At 36.7% G+C, this 19,242-nt stretch overlaps 1 protein-coding gene across 4 annotated transcripts in view; it reads right to left on the reverse strand.

Annotated features, from left to right (window-relative positions):
- NCK1 (NCK adaptor protein 1) overlaps positions 1-19,242 on the reverse strand; it is a 96,163-nt gene that overhangs the window by 1,216 nt on the left and 75,705 nt on the right. For 3 of the 4 annotated variants that reach the window (XM_032869629.1, XM_032869630.1, XM_032869631.1), the window contains one exon: positions 2,002-2,714. In XM_032869629.1, the coding sequence (XP_032725520.1) occupies positions 2,002-2,714 (713 nt within the window). Of the gene's footprint in view, positions 1-2,001; positions 2,715-8,912; positions 9,039-19,242 lie in introns of those variants that run through there. The other variant, XM_032869632.1, reaches the window with a different exon arrangement.

Consider the following 19,242-nt stretch of genomic DNA (forward strand, 5'->3'; position numbering starts at 1 on the left):
CTAACACCCAAGGCAAATCCCTTAGTTTAAAGTTTAACATCAGAAGCACAACACCTATCTTCTCCCCTGCCAGACAACTGCAGAAACACACGAGAAAACATGAGCTAATGTGAGCTAACAGTAGCTATCTTAAAGACTAGCTGAGATAATGTTCTGAATTCTCCAAGATGATAGACACTAATGAGAGGTCATAAACTCAAATGCCTGCAAGGGTAAAAAGACACGTAAACAAGTGACAGGGTGGCTACACAGAAGGACCAGTGCATGGCCCATCTAAAGGAGGTGGCCACTTAGCTGTGATTGTTGCCTTGAAGGAATATGGGCAATGCTGGCAGGCCTTCCAATTTTAAAAGGAAGTCTGTCATCTGAATTTTTATAATAAATCTCCCAGTATCTAAATATTGGTAACAAATTTGAATGTTTAAAAAACATTACTCAATTCAAACAAAATACACCTGTTTGAGACTTTTACTTTAAAAATTCTACTGCTAAAAGTAATGGTGTATTTTGGCTACTATCTATGCTCAATTATCCACCACAAGAAAATACAGTGTTCTGTGATGAATCTTACTTAGGTTTTTTGTTTTGTTTTATTTTAACCTAACAGTTTTCTGAACAGACTAAAAGTCTCCTTTTATATAGTTACTGACAAAGTTTCAAACAGGGAGCTTCTTGGAAACATCCTATACCTAGGGTTACTCTTACCACCTGCGCTAGGGTCACTCACTTTCTAACCCTACTTGCCCACTACTTGTCCTGGAAAGCAGGGCCAAGACAGGTATCAAACAGAAAACAAATCCCACTACTCTTCCCTATTATTGATCCTGCTCTTCCTTAGGGGTTATGTACAGGCCCCGTTTCCTGAACTTCTTATCAAGCAGTTCGACTGACCTCGATTTCTCCTTCTCTCCTTTCTTCCTTCCCTCTTATAAACACATAAACACCATATGCATGTACACACACACACACACACCAGATAGGTTTTCTTTCAACCTTTTGCACAATCACAAATTCACTTCTGTACAACTACATACACAGAAACAAAACCAATACTAATGATTTGAAAAGTGGAAAAGCAGTGGTATCCTTTTAAAAGGAAAAATAAAGACCATTTTAAAGGGAAATGAGTATCATCAAATTCTAATATCCTAAACAGTAACCAAAAGAGCCCACATAACTATTATTCCATTTTTATGATTTTATACTTTTACTGTTTTACTAGTTTTGGAAAAGATATTTTTTATTGCAAATGCATTTCAAATACAGTGAGTTAAAATAGGTTTTTGATGTAAATAAAGGGTTTCCAAATTCCAAACAACCAATTTATAAAGAAAGTTAAATCTTAGTTTTTTTTTTGTTTTGTTTTGTTTTTTAATTTAGGGATTTCCTTTACTAAGGATGATAGCATATCCAATATGCAATTTAAGAAATGCTTTCCCAGGTGTGCCTGGGTGGCTCAATCACTTAAGCGTCTGACTTGTGATTTCATCTCAGGTCATAATCTCAGGGTCATGAGATAAACCCCGTATCAGCCTCTGCATTGAGTGGGAAGCCTGCTTGAGATTTTCTCTCTCTCTCTCGCTCTCTCTCTTTCTGCCCTTCTTCCTATTCATGCTCATTCTCCATTCTCTCTCTCTAAAAAAGAAAAAACAAAAAGTATTTTCCCAGTTTAGTTCACTGTGTTGTTTTATTCTGAATGAAGAGGCCATGGTACAGTTTTCTTCATTTTTCAGTTTAATGCAACAGAAGCTATTTCAGAAACACAAGACCAACAGAATCAAGACCAAATAATCCAATGTAGTTATCACTGCTATGGCTGTATTTTATTTAAAATAAATACGACTGGAAAGAACACTGACTTTAGGTTCAGAAGATCTAAGTTTATGTCCCAAATTATCACTTGGTTAATTTTAGGGAAGAAACTTAACCTTTCCAATCTTCCTTTTTTTTTTTTTTTAAATACTTAGAGCTCTATTTCCATTTATTTGAAAACCAACTTACCGAAGATTCACTATCACGAATGAGGAAATCCCCTTCATGCCCTCTTTCATTTAATGCCATTTCTGCTTGATGCCTGGTGACTTTCCCATAGTACCATGGATTGCCAGCAAACTTTCCAATAAGTGAAGGCCTAATGTAATCACACTGCGGAGGTGATGGTTCCAAACCTGAGGTTAATGGATTATTCTGCATAATGGTAACATAGTTTTTTGGCACCAGACCAACCATTCCATTGATCTTCCTGCATTTCCACCATTCGGGGTCATTTTCAGGCTTTTCAATAACATCCATTACATCTCCTTTCTCAAAATTAAGTTCTTCATCATTGGACGAACTGAAGGGGTAAAGAGCCTGTACCACATGCAACACTTGCCCAGTATTTAGGTTATTGACAACTGCTGCTAATTTCTCTGAGAGAGAACCCACGTGGTCACCCAAAGGACTGTCACCTTCCTCAGTTACATAGTTTGAAGGGAACCATCCAACTTGTCCATTGTAGCTACCCCGCCACCACCCATCACTGCATTTCTCCATGACGATCACCTTTGTCCCTTTTATCAATGATAATTCATCCTCTCTCTCTGCCATGTAGTTAAATTTCACATAAGCAGGCATGTTGAGGTCATAGAGACGTTCCCCTGGGTCAACAAAGCTATCATCAGCAGGAGATGCAGAATCTGGCACACTATGTTTTCTTTTCACTTTTCCAATGCCTGTTCACATAAAAAAGAGTAATAAGAAGAGAATATAAGATAATGATAACCAAAAAACCAATTTATTCATTATTAAAAAAGGATCTTCACCTCTATAGTTCTTCAGCCTTTAAATTTATAGATAACAAATTTCTTTCTTCTTTTCTTCCTTTATTTTACATCTTCATGACTTGTTTATTTATAATTGGAAGTTTGTACCTTTTGACTTCCTTCACAAATTCTTTTCATAACCAAATATGTAAATGCACTTATTATGTGAGTTTATCTTCTTACCTTTTCTCTCAAAGGTGTTGAAATAATTGTGTAACATAATGACAGTTTTCCTAAATTTAACAAAATTTCTTCCAAATGTAAATATAGATTATTTCTCTCATATCTACAATCTAAGTACATATTCTTGTCTTACTTTATAAACTGAATTCCGCAAATAACTGTATAAAAATAAAACAATAAATTACAACTTGATATGCAATGTAAGATTGTAATTATGTCTGGATAATCCTTCCATTTGCTTTCTTAGTTCCCAGATCCATGTTGCTCTATTTATCTCATTCTGTTCATTTTAAAATAATACATTATTTCCTTGTTTGTCTACTCTCACTCTGTTCACGTGCAAGCTCCAGAAGAGCAGTGACTTGTTTACTTTTTTCACAGCTATAACACAAAGGTCTCAGCCAGTGCTTAGTACACAGTAGATACTTACTATATATATTTGTTAAAAGAAATGAGAAAAGCACCACATGGTACTACATCATAAATGTACGCTATGTCAACTTTTGTCATGTGTTTTTACTACTGATCATTTCTTAGCACATGATTTTATGTTCTGCTTTTACTCAGAAAACAGAGGCATTCCTAGATAAAACTTTTTGTACTTCCCACAATCTCAAAACTTTTTATTACCCTCATTCTTTTTCTTCATGAAAGTTTCCAATCTCTGATCTTCCTGGGTTTTTAATTTTTTAAAAAAGATTATTTATTTGACAGAGAGAGAGATCGTAAGTAAGCACAGAGGCAGGCAGAGAGAGAGGGGGGAGCAGGCTTCCCACTGAGCGGAGAGCCCAATGCGGGGCTTGATCCCAGGACCCTGAGATCATGACCTGAGCCGAAGGCAAAGGTTTAACCCACTGACCACCCAAGCGCTCCCCACCTGGGTTTTTAAATATCATCTTTCCTGCCTCTTTTGGAACTCTTGGCCTTCCTTATTTCCCTCCTACTCAGTCCCTTCTACTGTCTAAAAACATACTCAGATCACTTCTATTCCAAAATAAGGTTGCTTCAATTCTGCTGCTACTGTGAACTATATCATTCTCTAAAAAGTTGCCTCCTTTTCTTCCTTCCAACTTCTTCACCATTCACTCTCACTCCTAACTCCTTACGATCTAATCCTTTAATCTCTACCATTCTACCAAACCATTCTTATAAAAACCGTGTCATCTCTTTACTTCCAAATTAGTACTTCTTAGAGCCCTCATTCTTTTGCAGCAATCAAGATCACAGATTATTCTATGCAGCAACCAAGATCATAGATTGTTCTATTGTTTTTTCCTTTAACTCCCCTAAGAGTCTCCTGTCTTACCTACTGACCTGTTTAGATATTCTTGTGTACCTCTGTCTGGGCTCCTCTGAACCTTGTTATAAAATTGTACTGTACTTACATTCTTGCCTTCCTTAATACGAGTGAGTTTCCTGAAGGCAGAAAACTGATCTTGTATCTCCAGCAACCATACAATAGGAACAAGTGAATGTTTGCTGAATGAAAAGGTGAATAGATTCCTCCATTGAAAGTGTTTCCCAAGATATGATGCCTGGACTTCCTTTCTACTTCAAGGATATCTTATACTTTTATTTTCTATAACTTCTGTAGAGAAGGTTCCAAGCAAGGTCTTTTACAGGTCTAAGCTCTTTTTGGAATTCAAGCCCTATGATTCCAACTGTCACTAGACATCTACAGACATCTACTACTAGCATCTCAAATACAACACTCATGTCCAAATAAAAATAACCTCTCCCATGGCCATAAATCCATTCCCTGCCTCCCAACTTCCTTACTGTGGCTAATGATATCCTGAAAAAAACCCCACATCAGGGACTTCTGGTGGAGTAGAGAATTCTAGGGCTCCACCCATCAAAAAGCAAAAAACCCCCCAAAACCAGTTAAAATGAGCTTGCAAATAATGTCAGAATCAACTTTGCAGAACTCTGGAATCTAGTAAAAAACAAAAACAACAACAACAAAAAAACTTACAAAACTAGAGCAAGGATTAGTGAAGAAAAAAAGCTGCCGCTTTGTAGTAAAAGGATGCTGTGGCATTTTAAATTGCTTGTCTACCGTCTCTTACATCCTAAATCAGTAGTGGCTTTGAGGACAGCAACTGGCACTCCTAATGCCAGAGAGAGCAATACAAATCTTATTCTCAAAGAACTGTGACGCTGAGTTTCAACCCATCTGGCAGCCACGTGAAGGACTAGCACAATGGCTTGCCCTGGTTTCACTGGACCTGGAACATTCTCATTCTTTTACTGAAATCAGTTAATTGATGCAACAGCCTGGGGAAAGGGACAGCTGAGACAAGGAGCAGACAGAATGAAAACCCTAGGAAGGAAAAGACAGAACACCAACTTCAAAGGCCACACATGACAAAGAATATAGACTTTACAAAAATAGCTTAGAAAACTCACTAAACAAGCAAATAACCTATAATAAAAAGCAACAAAAACCCTAGGAAGGGGGCAGAATCTGATAGAAGAAAAAACTGTCAACCAAGAATTCTACACCCAGCAAAACAGTCGGAAAAATTAAGACACTCCTAAACAAAAACTGAAGGAGTTTATCACACTACATTTGTGCTACAAGAAATGCTAAAGAAAATCTTCCATGCTAAAATGAAGACACTAATCAGTAACCTGAAGCCATATGAGGAAATAAAGAACAATAAAGGTAGCTTCACTCATAAATATAAAAGCCAGTAATACTATGTTTTTGGCTTGTAAATCCTTTTTTCCTGTATGATTTAAGATACAAATGTATACAACAATAATTTTAAATCAGGCACCCAATGTATAAAGATGGAAATGTAGCGGTGCCTGGGTGGTACAGCTGGTTAAGCTTTTGGTTTCAACTCAGGATCATGAGATCGAGCTGGGCTCCATGGTCAACATGGAGTCTGCTTTAAGAATCTCTCTCCTCAGGGCACCTAGGTGGCTCAGTTGTTTAAGCTCTGCCTTTGGCTCAGGTCATGATCTCAGGGTCCGGGGAATGAGCCCCATGTTGAGCTATCTGCTCAGCAGGGGATCTGCTTCTCCTTCTCCCTCTGTGTTTGCATGCTCTCACTCTCTTTCTCTCTCTCAAATAAATAAATAAAATCTTAAAAAAAAAACCAAAAACTTCTCTTCTCCCTCTGCCCCTCCTCTAAAATGATTAAAAAAAAATCTTAAGAAAAAAAAAAGATGGAACTGTCAAAGAGTAGTGTTGAATACCAGCTAAATTTGCATCAATTCAAATTTAAATTATTTAAATTTAAATTATCTTAAAAAGTTAAGATATTAATTGTAATTCCCAGGGTAATCACTAAAAATATAGAAAAAGAAATGAGAACGGAAATTGGTAAATCAGAAAAAAATCAATTACAAAAAAAGGCAGTAACAGAAGAACTGAGGGGAGAAAAGGCATGAGACATATAGAAAACAAATAGCAAAAGAGCAGAAGGTCTTCCTTATTGGTAATTAGGGATACCTGGGTGGTTCACTGAGTTAATAAGCATCTGCCTTTGGCTCAGGTCATGATCCTGGGGTCCTCGGATTGAGTTCCAGATTTGGGCTCCTTGCTCAGCAGGGGGCCTACTTCCCTTCTGCCTGCCACTCCCCCTGCTTGTGTACATTTGTATTCTTTTTCTCTGACAAATAAAAAAAATCTTTTAAAAAAGGTTAAGTGAATTAAAATACTGGACTAAAGGGGCAGAGATCGATAGAATGGATTTAAAAACAAGATCCAACTCTATGGTATCTATAAGCACTCACTTTAGATCCAGAGATACAAACAGATTTGAAAGTGAAAGGATGGAAAAGATATTTCTTGAAAATGGTAAACAAAAGAGAGCTGAGGCAGTCTTTAAGATACAAGTTGTTATAGGAGATAAGGAAGGACATTATATATTGATAAAAGGGTCAATCCATCAAGAAGATTTAACAACTACAAGTATTATATAAGCCCCAAGACAAATAAAGCAAAACTTGACAGAATTAAAGGGAGAAAATGACAGTTCTACAATATAGTTAGAGACTTGAATACTTTTCAATAGTGAGTGGAACTAGACAAAAATTTAGTAAGGAAATAGTGGACCTGAAAAATACTATAAGCCAATTAGACGTAATAGACATATAGAATGCTCATAAACAACAGCCAAGTATACAGTTTTCACGAGTGCACATGGAACACTCCAAGATAAACCATATGTTAGGCCACAAGACAAGTCTAAATACATTTAAAGAGATTGAAATCATATAAAGTATCTTCTCTGACCATAGTGGAATGATACTAAAAATTAACAGAAAGGAAAACTGGAGAATTCACAAATATATGTAAATTAATTAACATGCTTAAACAACTGGTAGGTCAAAGAAAAAATTACAGGAAAGGTTAAAGAATACTCAGAGACACATGACAATGAAAACACAACCAAAAAACCTAAATGCTGCAGCGAAAGCAATGCTCAGAAGGCAATTTATGGCCCTAAAAGCCGATGATAAAAAAGGAATTTTTTAAAAAGATTTTTATTTATTTGACAGAGAGAGAGACAGAGGGGAGGAGTAGGCTCCCTGCTGAGCAGGAAGCCTGCTGTGGGCCTCGAACCCAGGACCCTGATATGGAGCCGAAGGCAGCAGCTTAACCCACTGAGCCACCTAGGTGCCCCAGAAAAGGAATTTTTTTAAAAAAAGGAAATTGATCTCGCTCAAATCAATAACTCAACTTTACTCTTTAGGGAACTATAGAAATATCAAGCTAAACCCAAAGCTAGCAGAAGAAAGTTTATTACTAATAAAGATTAGAGCAGAGAAAAATGCAAGGAGAAAACAAAAACAACAAAGAATCAATGAAACTAAAAGTTGGTTTTTGAAAATAACAAAATTGACTAAAGACTCAAATTACTAAAATCAGAAATAAAGTGGGACATTACTAGAGACATAACAGAAACACAGTAAGAAAAAAAACACTATGAATACTTGTACACTAATAAATTAGATAACCTAGATGAAAAGAACAAATTGCTAAAAAGACACAAACTTAAGGAAAAATAGAAAATGTGGACTGACCTATAACAAGTAAAAGAATGAATCAGTAACCCAAAACTTCACAATAAGGAAAAGTCCAGGACCGGGTATTTTAACTCATGAATTCTAACAAACATTTCCTTTTCAAATTTCTACAAAAAGAGTAGGGAAGAAACAGTCCATAACTCATTCTATGAGGTCAGCATTACCGTGATATCAAAGCCAGATAAAGATATCACAGGGAAAGTATTGACCAATATCCATTATGAATACAGATTAAAAATTCTTCAACAGGGGTACCTGGGTGGCTCAGTGGTTTAAGCCTCTGCCTTCGGCTCAGGTCATGATCCCAGAGTCCTGGGATCGAGCCCCGCATCGGGCTCTCTGATCAGCAGGGAGCCTGTTTCCCTTCCTCTCTCTCTGCCTGCTTGTGATCTCTCGCTGTCAAATAAATAAATAAAAATCTTAAAAAAAAAAAAATTCCTCAACAAAATAGTCAATTCTTGTTATTTATGGTAGTTACATTCAATAAAATTACCATGAAATACTAGGTTAGATCCTGCAAGCCTCTGTGCACAACATTTTTGTCAACCAAGCAATACATAACCTTGCTTAACGTGTTTCCTTGTAAAGATACTTTATTTAATATAAAATACTGATTAACAATGTGCTTACAGCCAACATCACTGTAACTCATGCCTAAATGAAGCTTATCTAACATATATTTTTTTTTCCATGAGGCAAATCACAACTTTCTTGCACTTAGGAATACACGACAATACTTGAGCACTATACTTGGGGGGCATTTTAAACACAAAATCATAAACCAAAAAATCATTATCAGTGAGAAAACCATGGCACTAAATAGGCTGCATAAAGGACATTTATTTATAATATGAGAGCTGAAACAAAAAGGCAGAGGATCACCTTGTTCAACATCAGCTGGCATCATGTGCAACAGGCACCTCAAAATTTCTGCCACTTTGTACATGTCCACAAAAGCACCACAATTATCAGTTTGGACTTACAAATAAACTTTAGCAAATAGGTAAATTCACAAATATGGAATCTGCAAAAAACAGGGATCATCTATACTAACAAAACAATACAGCATCAAATTAATAGGAATGTACATCATGACAAAGGGATATTTGTCCCAGGAATGGAAGAGTAGTTCACCTATTCAACAATATGAAAATCAATTATCATATACTACATTAACATAAGGAAGGAAAAAAACACACATGACTATTTCAACTGATATAGAAAAGCTCTTGATAAAAATCTAACATCCTTTCATGATAAAAAGTATATTAGCCAATTAGAAATATAAGGGAATTTCCTCAGTATCAAAAAGGACATTTATGAAACAAAAAAACAAGAAGAAAAACCTTCAGTTACCATCACATTCAACAGTGAAAGACTGAAAACTAAGATCAGGAACAAGACCTGGATGCCCTTTCAGCCACTTTTATTCAACAATGTACTGGAAGTGCTAGCCAGGGCAATTAAGCAAGAAATAGAAATAAAAGAGATCCAAACAAGAAAGGAGGAAGTAAAATAATCTTTTATTTGCAGATGACATGATTGTATATAGAGAAAATCCTAAAAAAGACCCCCCCACACACACAAAAGTTAGAAGAAATGAATTTAGCAAGGTTGCAAGATACAAAGTCAACACACACAAAAAAGTTGCATTTCTATATACTACCAGTGAACAATTTGAAGAGGAAATTGAGAAAATAATTCCATTTATAATAGCATTAATAATCAAATATATAGGTTAAATTTATTAATCAAGGAGGCAGAAAACCACTATACTGAACACTACAAAATATTGCTGAAATTAAAGTAGACCTAAATAAATGAAAAAACATTCTGTGTTTATGGATTTGAGGGCTCAATATTTGTATACGGCAATACCATCCAAAGTGATCCACAGAGTCCATGTAATCCTTATCAAAGTTCTAATACTCCTTTTTTGCATAAATGGAAATGCTGATGCTAAAATTCATATGGAATTGCAAGGGACACCAAATAACCAAAACAATCCTAAAAAATGAAAACAGTGGGGCACCTGGGTGGCTTAGTTGGTTAAGTGATGACTCTTGATTTCAGCTCAGGTCATGATCTTAGGGTTGGGAGATCAAGCCTAGTGTTGGGCTCCATACTGGGCATGGAGCCTGCTTAAGATTCTCTCTCGCGCGTGCTCCCTATGCCCACCCCTCCCCCCACCAAAAATGAGAAAATGAAAACAAAACTGGAGGATTCATACTTTGCAATTTCAAAACTCACTTCTAAACCACAAAGTAATCAAAACAGTATGGTATTAGCACAAAAGGACAAGCATATAGACCAAAAGAATAGAGCTGAGAGTCCCAAAATAAACTCGTACATCCATGGTCAATTGATTTTCAACAAGGATGACAAAGAGGAAAGAACAAGCTCTTCAACAAACACTGCTGGGAGAAATGGATATCCGTATGCAAAAGAATGAAGCTAGGCTCCTACTTTGGATGACAAAAATTAACTCAAATGGATCAATTACCTAAATATTTAAGAGTTAAAATTTTAAAACTATCAGAAGAAAACACGGGAAAATCCTTATGACCTAGGAGCTAGCAATGAATTCTTTGATCTGACCCCAAAAGCACAAGCAATAGTAATTACAAAAAAAAAAAAAAAAAGATTACAGTCTACAGTCTATATCCAGAACATATAAAGAACTCTTAGAAGCCAGGATCAAAAAGAACCTATTTCAACAATGGGAAAAGGACAGGAACAAATATTTCCCCAACAAAGATATACAAATGCCCCCAAAATACATGAAAAGATGTTCACCATCTTTGTTGAAATGCAAATCAAAACACAATGAAATACCATTTTATACCTATCAGGAGAGCTATAAAAAACAAACAAAACAAACAAACAAAAAAAATTAAAAAAAAAAACCAAACTAGTATTGATGGAAATATAGAAAAAACTGGAACCCTTCCTACACTGTTGATCAAAATGTAAAACGGTACAACTACTGTGGAAATCAATTTAATGGTCCCTTCAAATGTTAAAAACGTAATTACTGTAGGATCCATTAATTCTACTCCTATGCATATACTCAAAAGAAAAACACATATTCAAATACTTACTTGTACACAAATGTTCATAGCTTCACTATACACAAAAACAAAAAGGTAGAAACAACCCAAATGTTCATCCACAGATTAATGGATAAGCAAAATGTGGTATATATCCATATAATGGAATATTATTCACCCATAAAAGGATGAAGTACTGACACATGCTAAAACATAGATGAACCTTAAAAACAGGATGCCAACTGAAAGAGTCCTGACACAAGAGATCACATATTGTATAATTCCATTTACATGAAATGGCCAGAATAGATAAATTCATATAGAGAGAGAGCAAATTAGCAATTGCCAGGGGATGAAGGGAGGGTATAATGGGGACTGACTATTTAATGGGAAAAGGGTTTTCTTGGGTGATGAAAACGGTTTGGAATCAGATGTGACAGTTGCACAACACTCTTAGTATACTACCACTGAAATGTATACTTCAAAATGATTAATTTTGTTATATGCATTTTACCTCATAAAAATTTTCTTTCTTAAAAGATTCCCACATCAAATCCTATTTCCTTTCTGCCAACACTTTCCATTCCCACTATTCCCATGCTATTTCAGGCCCATTTTGTTGTGTTTGAGTCTTCAATAACCCTTCAAACTAGTTTCCTTATTAGTCCAATCTGTCCCACTCCAACCCATCATCCATAAATATAGTTGCAATCACATGACATTATTGCTCAAAAGTCACCGGTGGCTGTTCATTGACTATCAAATTAAGAGAAATACTCTTTCTAGAATCTATACCCCTCTCTGGAATGTCCACACTCTTCCTTTCTAGGATTATGGTACACAGTACTGAAAAGGGCAAAGACTTTGTAGTTTTTTAGAAAGATTTTATTTATTTATTTGACACACACAGAGAGAGAGAGCATACAAGCAGGGGGAGCAGCAGGCTACCCGCTGAGCAGGGAGCCTGATGCAGGACTTCATCCCAGAACCCCAGGATCACAACCCAAGCTAAAGGCAGATACTTAACTGACTGAACCACCCAGGTGTCCCAAAATACAGCACAGATTTTCAATGAGCCTTTGGGTTCAAATCCAAGCTATACCACTTACTGTGGAAACCTGAACAAATTATTCACTTTTCTAAGCCTAGAAATGGAGAAAACACCACTTATTGTCACAGTGTTGTAAGAAGTGAATAAATTTTTTTAAAAAGTGAATAAGATAATGTAAATAATAGCACAGTACATACAGTAATTGTTAAATAAAAGATTCTTTCCATAATGCCCTGCAGTGAAACTATCTAAATCTTATTAAAAATGGGCGACTTAAAAACCCAGGAATAAGTAGTATTTTAACCTTCAAGATTTTGTTTGCCTTGTTTGCTAGTTTCTTCCTAAAACCTTATTAAACCTTCTGCCTGTTGGGGTACATGGGTGGCCCAGTTGGTTAAGCATCTACCTTAGGCTTAGGTCATGATCCCGGGGTCCTGGGATTGAGCCTTGCATGGCATCAGGCTCCCTGCTCAATGGGAAGCCTGGTTCTTCCTCCCCTCTGCTGCTCCCCCTGGGTGTGTTCTGTCAAATAAATGAATGAATGAATGAATGAATCTTAAAAAAAAAAAAAAAAAAAAAACAAGAACAAAACACAAACCTTTGCCTATCAAAAACCTACCCAATTCAAGAAGTGCTATTTCAAATAACAATTTTATTTTATTTACTTACCATTTTGTGTTTTCCAACATCTTTCATTTCCCCCCATCATCCTCCAGAAATATAAGCTCTCCTTTTTAAAGCACCCTAGCACCTTGTACTTCTTAGGTAATTGTATCACAGTATTTCTTGTGTTTGTCTTTTAACCTCACTCACTACCATAGCCATCAGCTTCCAGAAAGGAAGAGCATTCCATGTCTCACTGATCTTTCGAGTTTCCTATACTATTTAGAATTGTGCATATATCAGATGCTCAATAAATGTTAGACTGATTAAAACCGAAGAGTGATAAAACCAAATAAAAATTTAAACTTGAAGTTAATGGCTAGTTTCAAAAGGACTTTTTTTTTTTTATATCTGAAAAAGATGCCTAAGACTAATTATACATTGTCAAAAAAGGAATGAAGAGATTTTGGACAGACCTACCCATTAAACTTCCAAGTGGGAAAACACCAAAAACAGCCTATTTAAATTGAAGAGGTCAGAAATATTTCAGGGAAAAAACCATAAACTTAGAATATTTGTTTCCTATGCAACACAAAGCCCTCTATAATCTCTGAGCATTTCTTTAAATTTACACTAATGCTAAGGAAAATAAGCTCCTCAGTACCCAAAAAACCCAGGCCCTTGCAATACTCTGAGCCTATGCCCATTACTTTTTTTTTTTTTTTTTAACCTCAAACACATGCCACCCTCATTCTTCAAGATTCAAACAAGGTATTCTCTTCTCACTAGAGCTTTTTCTCTCTCCCCAAAACCGAACAAATGTATTTCTCTTTTGTGCCACTACTATTCTTTGTAAATATTTTTAATGTAATGTTTGATCATCTGTATAACAATATTTACTTCTTTGAGCACAAACACCAAGATTTTAATTATTATTTTTTTATAAACATATAATGTATTTTTATCCCCAGGGGTATAAATCTGTGAATCGCCAGGTTTACACACTTCACAGCACACACCATAGCATATACTGTCCCCAATGTCCATAAGCCCACCCCCCTCTCCCGACCCCCGACCCCCAGCAACCCTCAGTTTGTTTTGTGAGATTAAGAGTCATTTATGGTTTGTCTCCCTCCCAATCCCATCTTGCTTCATTTACTCTTCTCCTAACCCCCAAACCCCCCACATTGCATCTCCACTTCCTCATATCAGGGAGATCATATGATAGTAGTCCTTCTCCGACTGAATTATTTCACAAAGCATGATACCCTCTAGTTCCATCCACGTCGTCGCAAATGGCAAGATTTCATTTCTTTTGATGGCTGCGTAGTATTCCATTGTGTATATATACCACATCTTCTTTATCCATTCATCTGTTGATGGACATCTAGGTTCTTTCCATAGTTTGGCTATTGTAGACATTGTTGCTATAAACATTCGGGTGCATATGCCCCTTCGGATCACTACATTTGTATCTTTAGGGTAAATACCCAGTAGTGCAATTGCTGGGTTGTAGGGTAGTTCTATTTTCAACTTTTTGAGGAACCTCCATGCTGTTTTCCAGAGTGGTTGCACCAGCTTGCATTCCCACCAACAGTGTAGGAGGGTTCCCCTTTCTCCACATCCACTCCAGCATCTGTCATTTCCTGACTTGTTCATTTTAGCCATTCTGACTGGTGGGAGGTGGTATCTCATTGTGGTTTTGATGTGTATTTCCCTGATGCCGAGTGATGTGGAGCACTTTTTCATGTGTCTGTTGGCCATCTGGATGTCTTCTTTGCAGAAATGTCTGTTCATGTCTTCTGCCCATTTCTTGATTGGATTATTAGTTCTTTGGGTGTTGAGTTTGCTAAGTTTTTTATAGATTTTGGACACTAGCCCTTTATCTGATATGTCGTTTGCAAATATCTTCTCCCATTCTGTCAGTTGTCATTTGGTTTTGTTCACTGTTTCCTTTGCTGTGCAAAAGCTTTTGATCTTGATGAAGTCCCAATAGTTCATTTTTGCCCTTGCTTCCCTTGCCTTTGGTGATGCTCCTAGGAAAACGTTGCTGCAGCTGAGGTCGAAGAGGTTGCTGCCTGTGTTCTCCTCAAGGATTTTGATGGATTCCTTTCTCACATTGAGGTCCTTCATCACTTTTGAGTCTATTTTTGTGTGTGGTGGAAAGAAATGGTCCAATTTCATTTTTCTGCATGTGGCCATCCAATTTTCCCAACACCATTTATTAAAGAGGCTGTCTTTTTTCCATTGGACATTCTTTCCTGCTTTGTCGAAGATTAGTTGACCATAGACTGGAGGGCCTATTTCTGGGCTCTCTATTCTGTTCCATTGATCTGTGTGTCTGTTTTTGTGCCTGTACTGTGCTGTCTTGATGATGACAGCTTTGTAATAGAGCTTGAAGTCCGGAATTGTGATGCCACCAAGTTTGGCTTTCTTTTTCAATATTCCTTTGGCTACTATTCGAGGTCTTTTCTGGTTCCATATAAATTTTAGGATTATTTGTTCCATTTCTTTGAAAAAAATGGGTGGGATTTTGATAGGGATTGCATTAAATGTGTGCTTTAGGTAGCATAGACATTCACAATATTTGTTCTTCCAATCCAGAAGCATGGAACATTTTTCCATTTCTTTGTGTCTGCCTCAATTTCTTTCATGAGTACTTTATAGTTTTCTGAGTATAGATTCTTAGCCTCTTTGGTTAGGTTTATTCCTAGGTATCTTATGGTTTTGGGTGCAACCATAAATGGGACTGACTCCCTAATTTCTCTTTCTTCTGTCTTGCTGTTGGTGCAGAGAAATGCAACCGATTTCTGTGCATTGATTTTATATCTTGACACTTTACTGAATTCCTGTACAAGTTCTAGCAGTTTTGGAGTGGAGTCTTTTGGGTTTTCCACATAGAGTATCATATCATCTGCAAAGAGTGATAGTTTGACTTCTTCTTTGCCGATTTGGAGGCCTTTAATTTCTTTTTGTTGTCTGATTGCTGAGGCTAGGACTTCTAGTACTATATTGAATAGCAGTGGTGATAATGGACATCCCTGCCGTGTTCCTGACCTTAGGGGAAAAGCTTTCAGTTTTTCTCCACTGAGAATGATATTCGACATGGGTTTTTCATAGATGGCTTTGATAATATTGAGGTATGTGCCCTCTATCCCTACACTTTGAAGAGTTTTGATCAGGAAGGGATGCTGTACTTTGTCAAATGCTTTTTCAGCATCTATTGAGAGTATCATATGGTTCTTGTTCTTTCTTTTATTAATGTGTTGTATCACATGGACTGATTTGCGGATGTTGAACCAACCTTGCAGCCCTGGAATAAATCCCACTTGGTCGTGGTGAATAATCCTTTTAATGTACTGTTGAATCCTATTGGCTAGTATTTTGGTGAGAATTTTCGCATTTGTGTTCATTAAGGATACTGGTCTGTAATTCTCTTTTTTGATGGGATCCTTATCTGGTTTTGGGATCAAGGTGATGCTGGCCTCATAAAATGGGTTTGGAAGTTTTCCTTCCGTTTCTATTTTTTGGAACCGTTTCAGGAGAATAGGAATTAGTTCTTCTTTAAATGTTTGGTAGAATTCCCCTGGGAAGCTGTCTGGCCCTGGGTTTTTGTTTGTTTAGAGATTTTTGATGACTGTTTCAATCTCCTTACTGGTTATGGGTCTGTTCAGGTTTTCTATTCCTTCCTGGTTCAGTTGTGGTAGTTTATATGTCTCTAGGAATGCATCCATTTCTTCCAGATTGTCAAATTTGTTGGCGTAGAGTTGCTCATAGTATGTTCTTATAATTGTTTGTATTTCCTTGGTGTTAGCAGTGATCTCTCCTCTTTCATTCACGATTTCATTTATTTGGGTCCTTTCTCTTTTCTTTTTGGTAAGTCTGGCCAGGGGTTTATCAATCTTATTAATTCTTTCAAAGAACCAGCTCCTAGTTTCATTGATTTGTTCTATTGTGTTTTTTTGTTTGTTTCTATTTCATTGATTTCTGCTCTGATCTTTATGACTTCTCTTCTCCTGCTGGGTTTAGGGTTTCTTTCTTGTTCTTTCTCCAGCTCCTTTAGGTGCAGGGTTAGGTTGTGTACTTGAGACCTTTCTTGTTTCTTGAGAAAGGCTTGTACCGCTATATATTTTCCTCTCAGGACTGCCTTTGTTGTGTCCCACAAATTTTGAACCATTGTGTTTTCATTATCATTTGTTTCCATGAATTTTTTCAATTCTTCTTTAATTTCCTGGTTGACCCATTCATTCTTTAGAAGGATGCTGTTTAGTCTCCATGTATTTGGGTTCTTTCCAAATTCCCTCTTGTGATCGAGTTCTAGCTTCAGAGCATTGTGGTCTGAAAATATGCAGGGAATGATCCCAATCTTTTGATACCGGTTGAGACCTGATTTAGGACCCAGGATGTAATCTATTCTGGAGAATGTTCCATGTGCACTAGAGATGTGTATTCTGTTGTTTTCGGATGAAATGTTCTGAATATATCTGTGATGTCCATCTGGTCCAGTGGGTCATTTAAGGCCTTTATTTCCTTGTTGATCTTTTTGCTTGGATGATCTGTCCATTTCAGTGAAGGGAGTGTTAAAGTCCCCTACTATTAGTGTATTATTGTCAATGTGTTTCTTTGATTTTGTTATTGATTGGTTTATATAGTTGGCTGCTCCCACGTTAGGGGCATAGATATTTACAATTGTTAGATCTTCTTGTTGGACAGAACCTTTGAGTATGATATAGTGTCCTTCCTCATCTCTTATTATAATCTTTGGCTTAAAATCTAATTGATCTGATATAAGGATTGCCACCCCAGCTTTCTTCTAATGTCCATTAGCATGGTACATTGTTTTCTACCCCCTCACTTTAAATCTGGAGGTGTCTTCGGGTCTAAAATGAGTTTCTTGTAGGCAACATATAGATGGGTTTTGTTTTTTTTTTTTATCCATTCTGATACTCTGTGTCTTTTGATTGGGGCATTTAGCCCATTAACATTCAGGGTAACTATTGAGAGATATAAATTTAGTGCCATTGTATTGCCTGTAAGGTGACTGTTACTGTATATTGTCTGTTCCTTTCTGGTCTACTACTTTTAGGCTCTCTCTTTGCTTAGAGGACCCCTTTCAATATTTCCTGTAGAGCTGGTTTGGTGTTTGCAAATTCTTTCAGTTTTTGTTTGTTCTGGAAGCTTTTAATCTCTCCTTCTATTTTCAGTGATAGCCTAGCTGGATATAGTATTCTTGGCTGCATGTTTTTCTCGTTTAGTGCTCTGAATATATCATGCCAGTTCTTTCTGGCCTGCCAGGTCTCTGTGGGTAAGTCTGTTGCCAATCTAATATTTTTACCATTGTATGTTACAGACTTCTTTTCCCGGGCTGCTTTCAGGATTTTCTCTTGTCACTAAGACTTGTAAATTTTACTATTAGGTGACGGGGTGTGGACCTATTCTTGTTGATTTTGAAGGGGGGGTTCTCTGCACCTCCTGGATTTTGATGCTTGTTCCCTTTGCCATATTAGGGAAATTCTCTACAATAATTCTCTCCAGTATACCTTCTGCTCCCCTCTCTCTTTCTTCTTCTTCTGGAATCCCAATTATTCTAATGTTGTTTCATCTTATGGTGCCACTTATCTCTCGAATTCTCCCCTCGTGGCCCAGTAGCTGTTTGTCCCTCTTTTGCTCAGCTGCTTTATTCTCTGTCATTTGGTCTTCTATATCACTAATTCTTTCTTCTGCCTCGTTTATCCTAGCAGTGAGTCTCCATTTTTTATTGCAGCTCATTAATAGCTTTTTTTATTTCAACTTGGTTAGATTTTAGTTCTTTTATTTCTCCAGAAAGGGCTTTTATCTCTCCAGAGAGGGTTTCTCTAATATCTTCCATGCCTTTTTCGAGCCCGGCTAGAATCTTGAGAATCATCATTCTGAACTCTAGATCTGACATATTGCCAATATCTGTATTGATTAGGTCCCTAGCCTTCGGTACTGCTTTTTTTTTTTTTTTTTTTTTTTGTGGTGAGTTTTTCCGCCTTGTCATTAAGTATATGAAGGAGCAAATAAAATACTGAAAGGGTGGCAAAGACCCCAGGAAAATGCGCTTTAACCAAATTAGAAGAGACCCCAAATCGTGGGAGAGAGAAAGGGGATAAAAAGTAGTTCAGGGAAAAAAAAAATTAAAAAAAGAAAACAAAGAAAAAATATAAAAAAGAAAAAAAATATATATATATATAAGATAAACTTGTTAAAAAACATTAAAAAAGAAAAGGGTAAAAGTTAAAAAAATTAGAAGAAAAAGAATTTAAAAAAAAATTAAATTAACCACAAGACTGCCATGAGTTCCATGCTTTCCTTTGTCCTTCACTGGCATTCTGCCGCTGTCCTTGGTAGGTGAAATTTGTCTTGGCTGGATTTCTTGTTGATCTTCTAACTGCACCGCCCTTACCAGGGGCCGGGCTAAGTAATCTGCTCGGGTTCACTTTCGGGAGTTTTTGTCCCCTGAATGCCTTCCATAGAGTTCCGGAGG

The sequence above is a fragment of the Lontra canadensis genome, unplaced genomic scaffold (genome assembly GCF_010015895.1).
Source record: "Lontra canadensis isolate GAN:19392208 unplaced genomic scaffold, GSC_riverotter_1.0 scaffold38, whole genome shotgun sequence".
Taxonomy (NCBI): Eukaryota; Metazoa; Chordata; class Mammalia; order Carnivora; family Mustelidae; genus Lontra; species Lontra canadensis.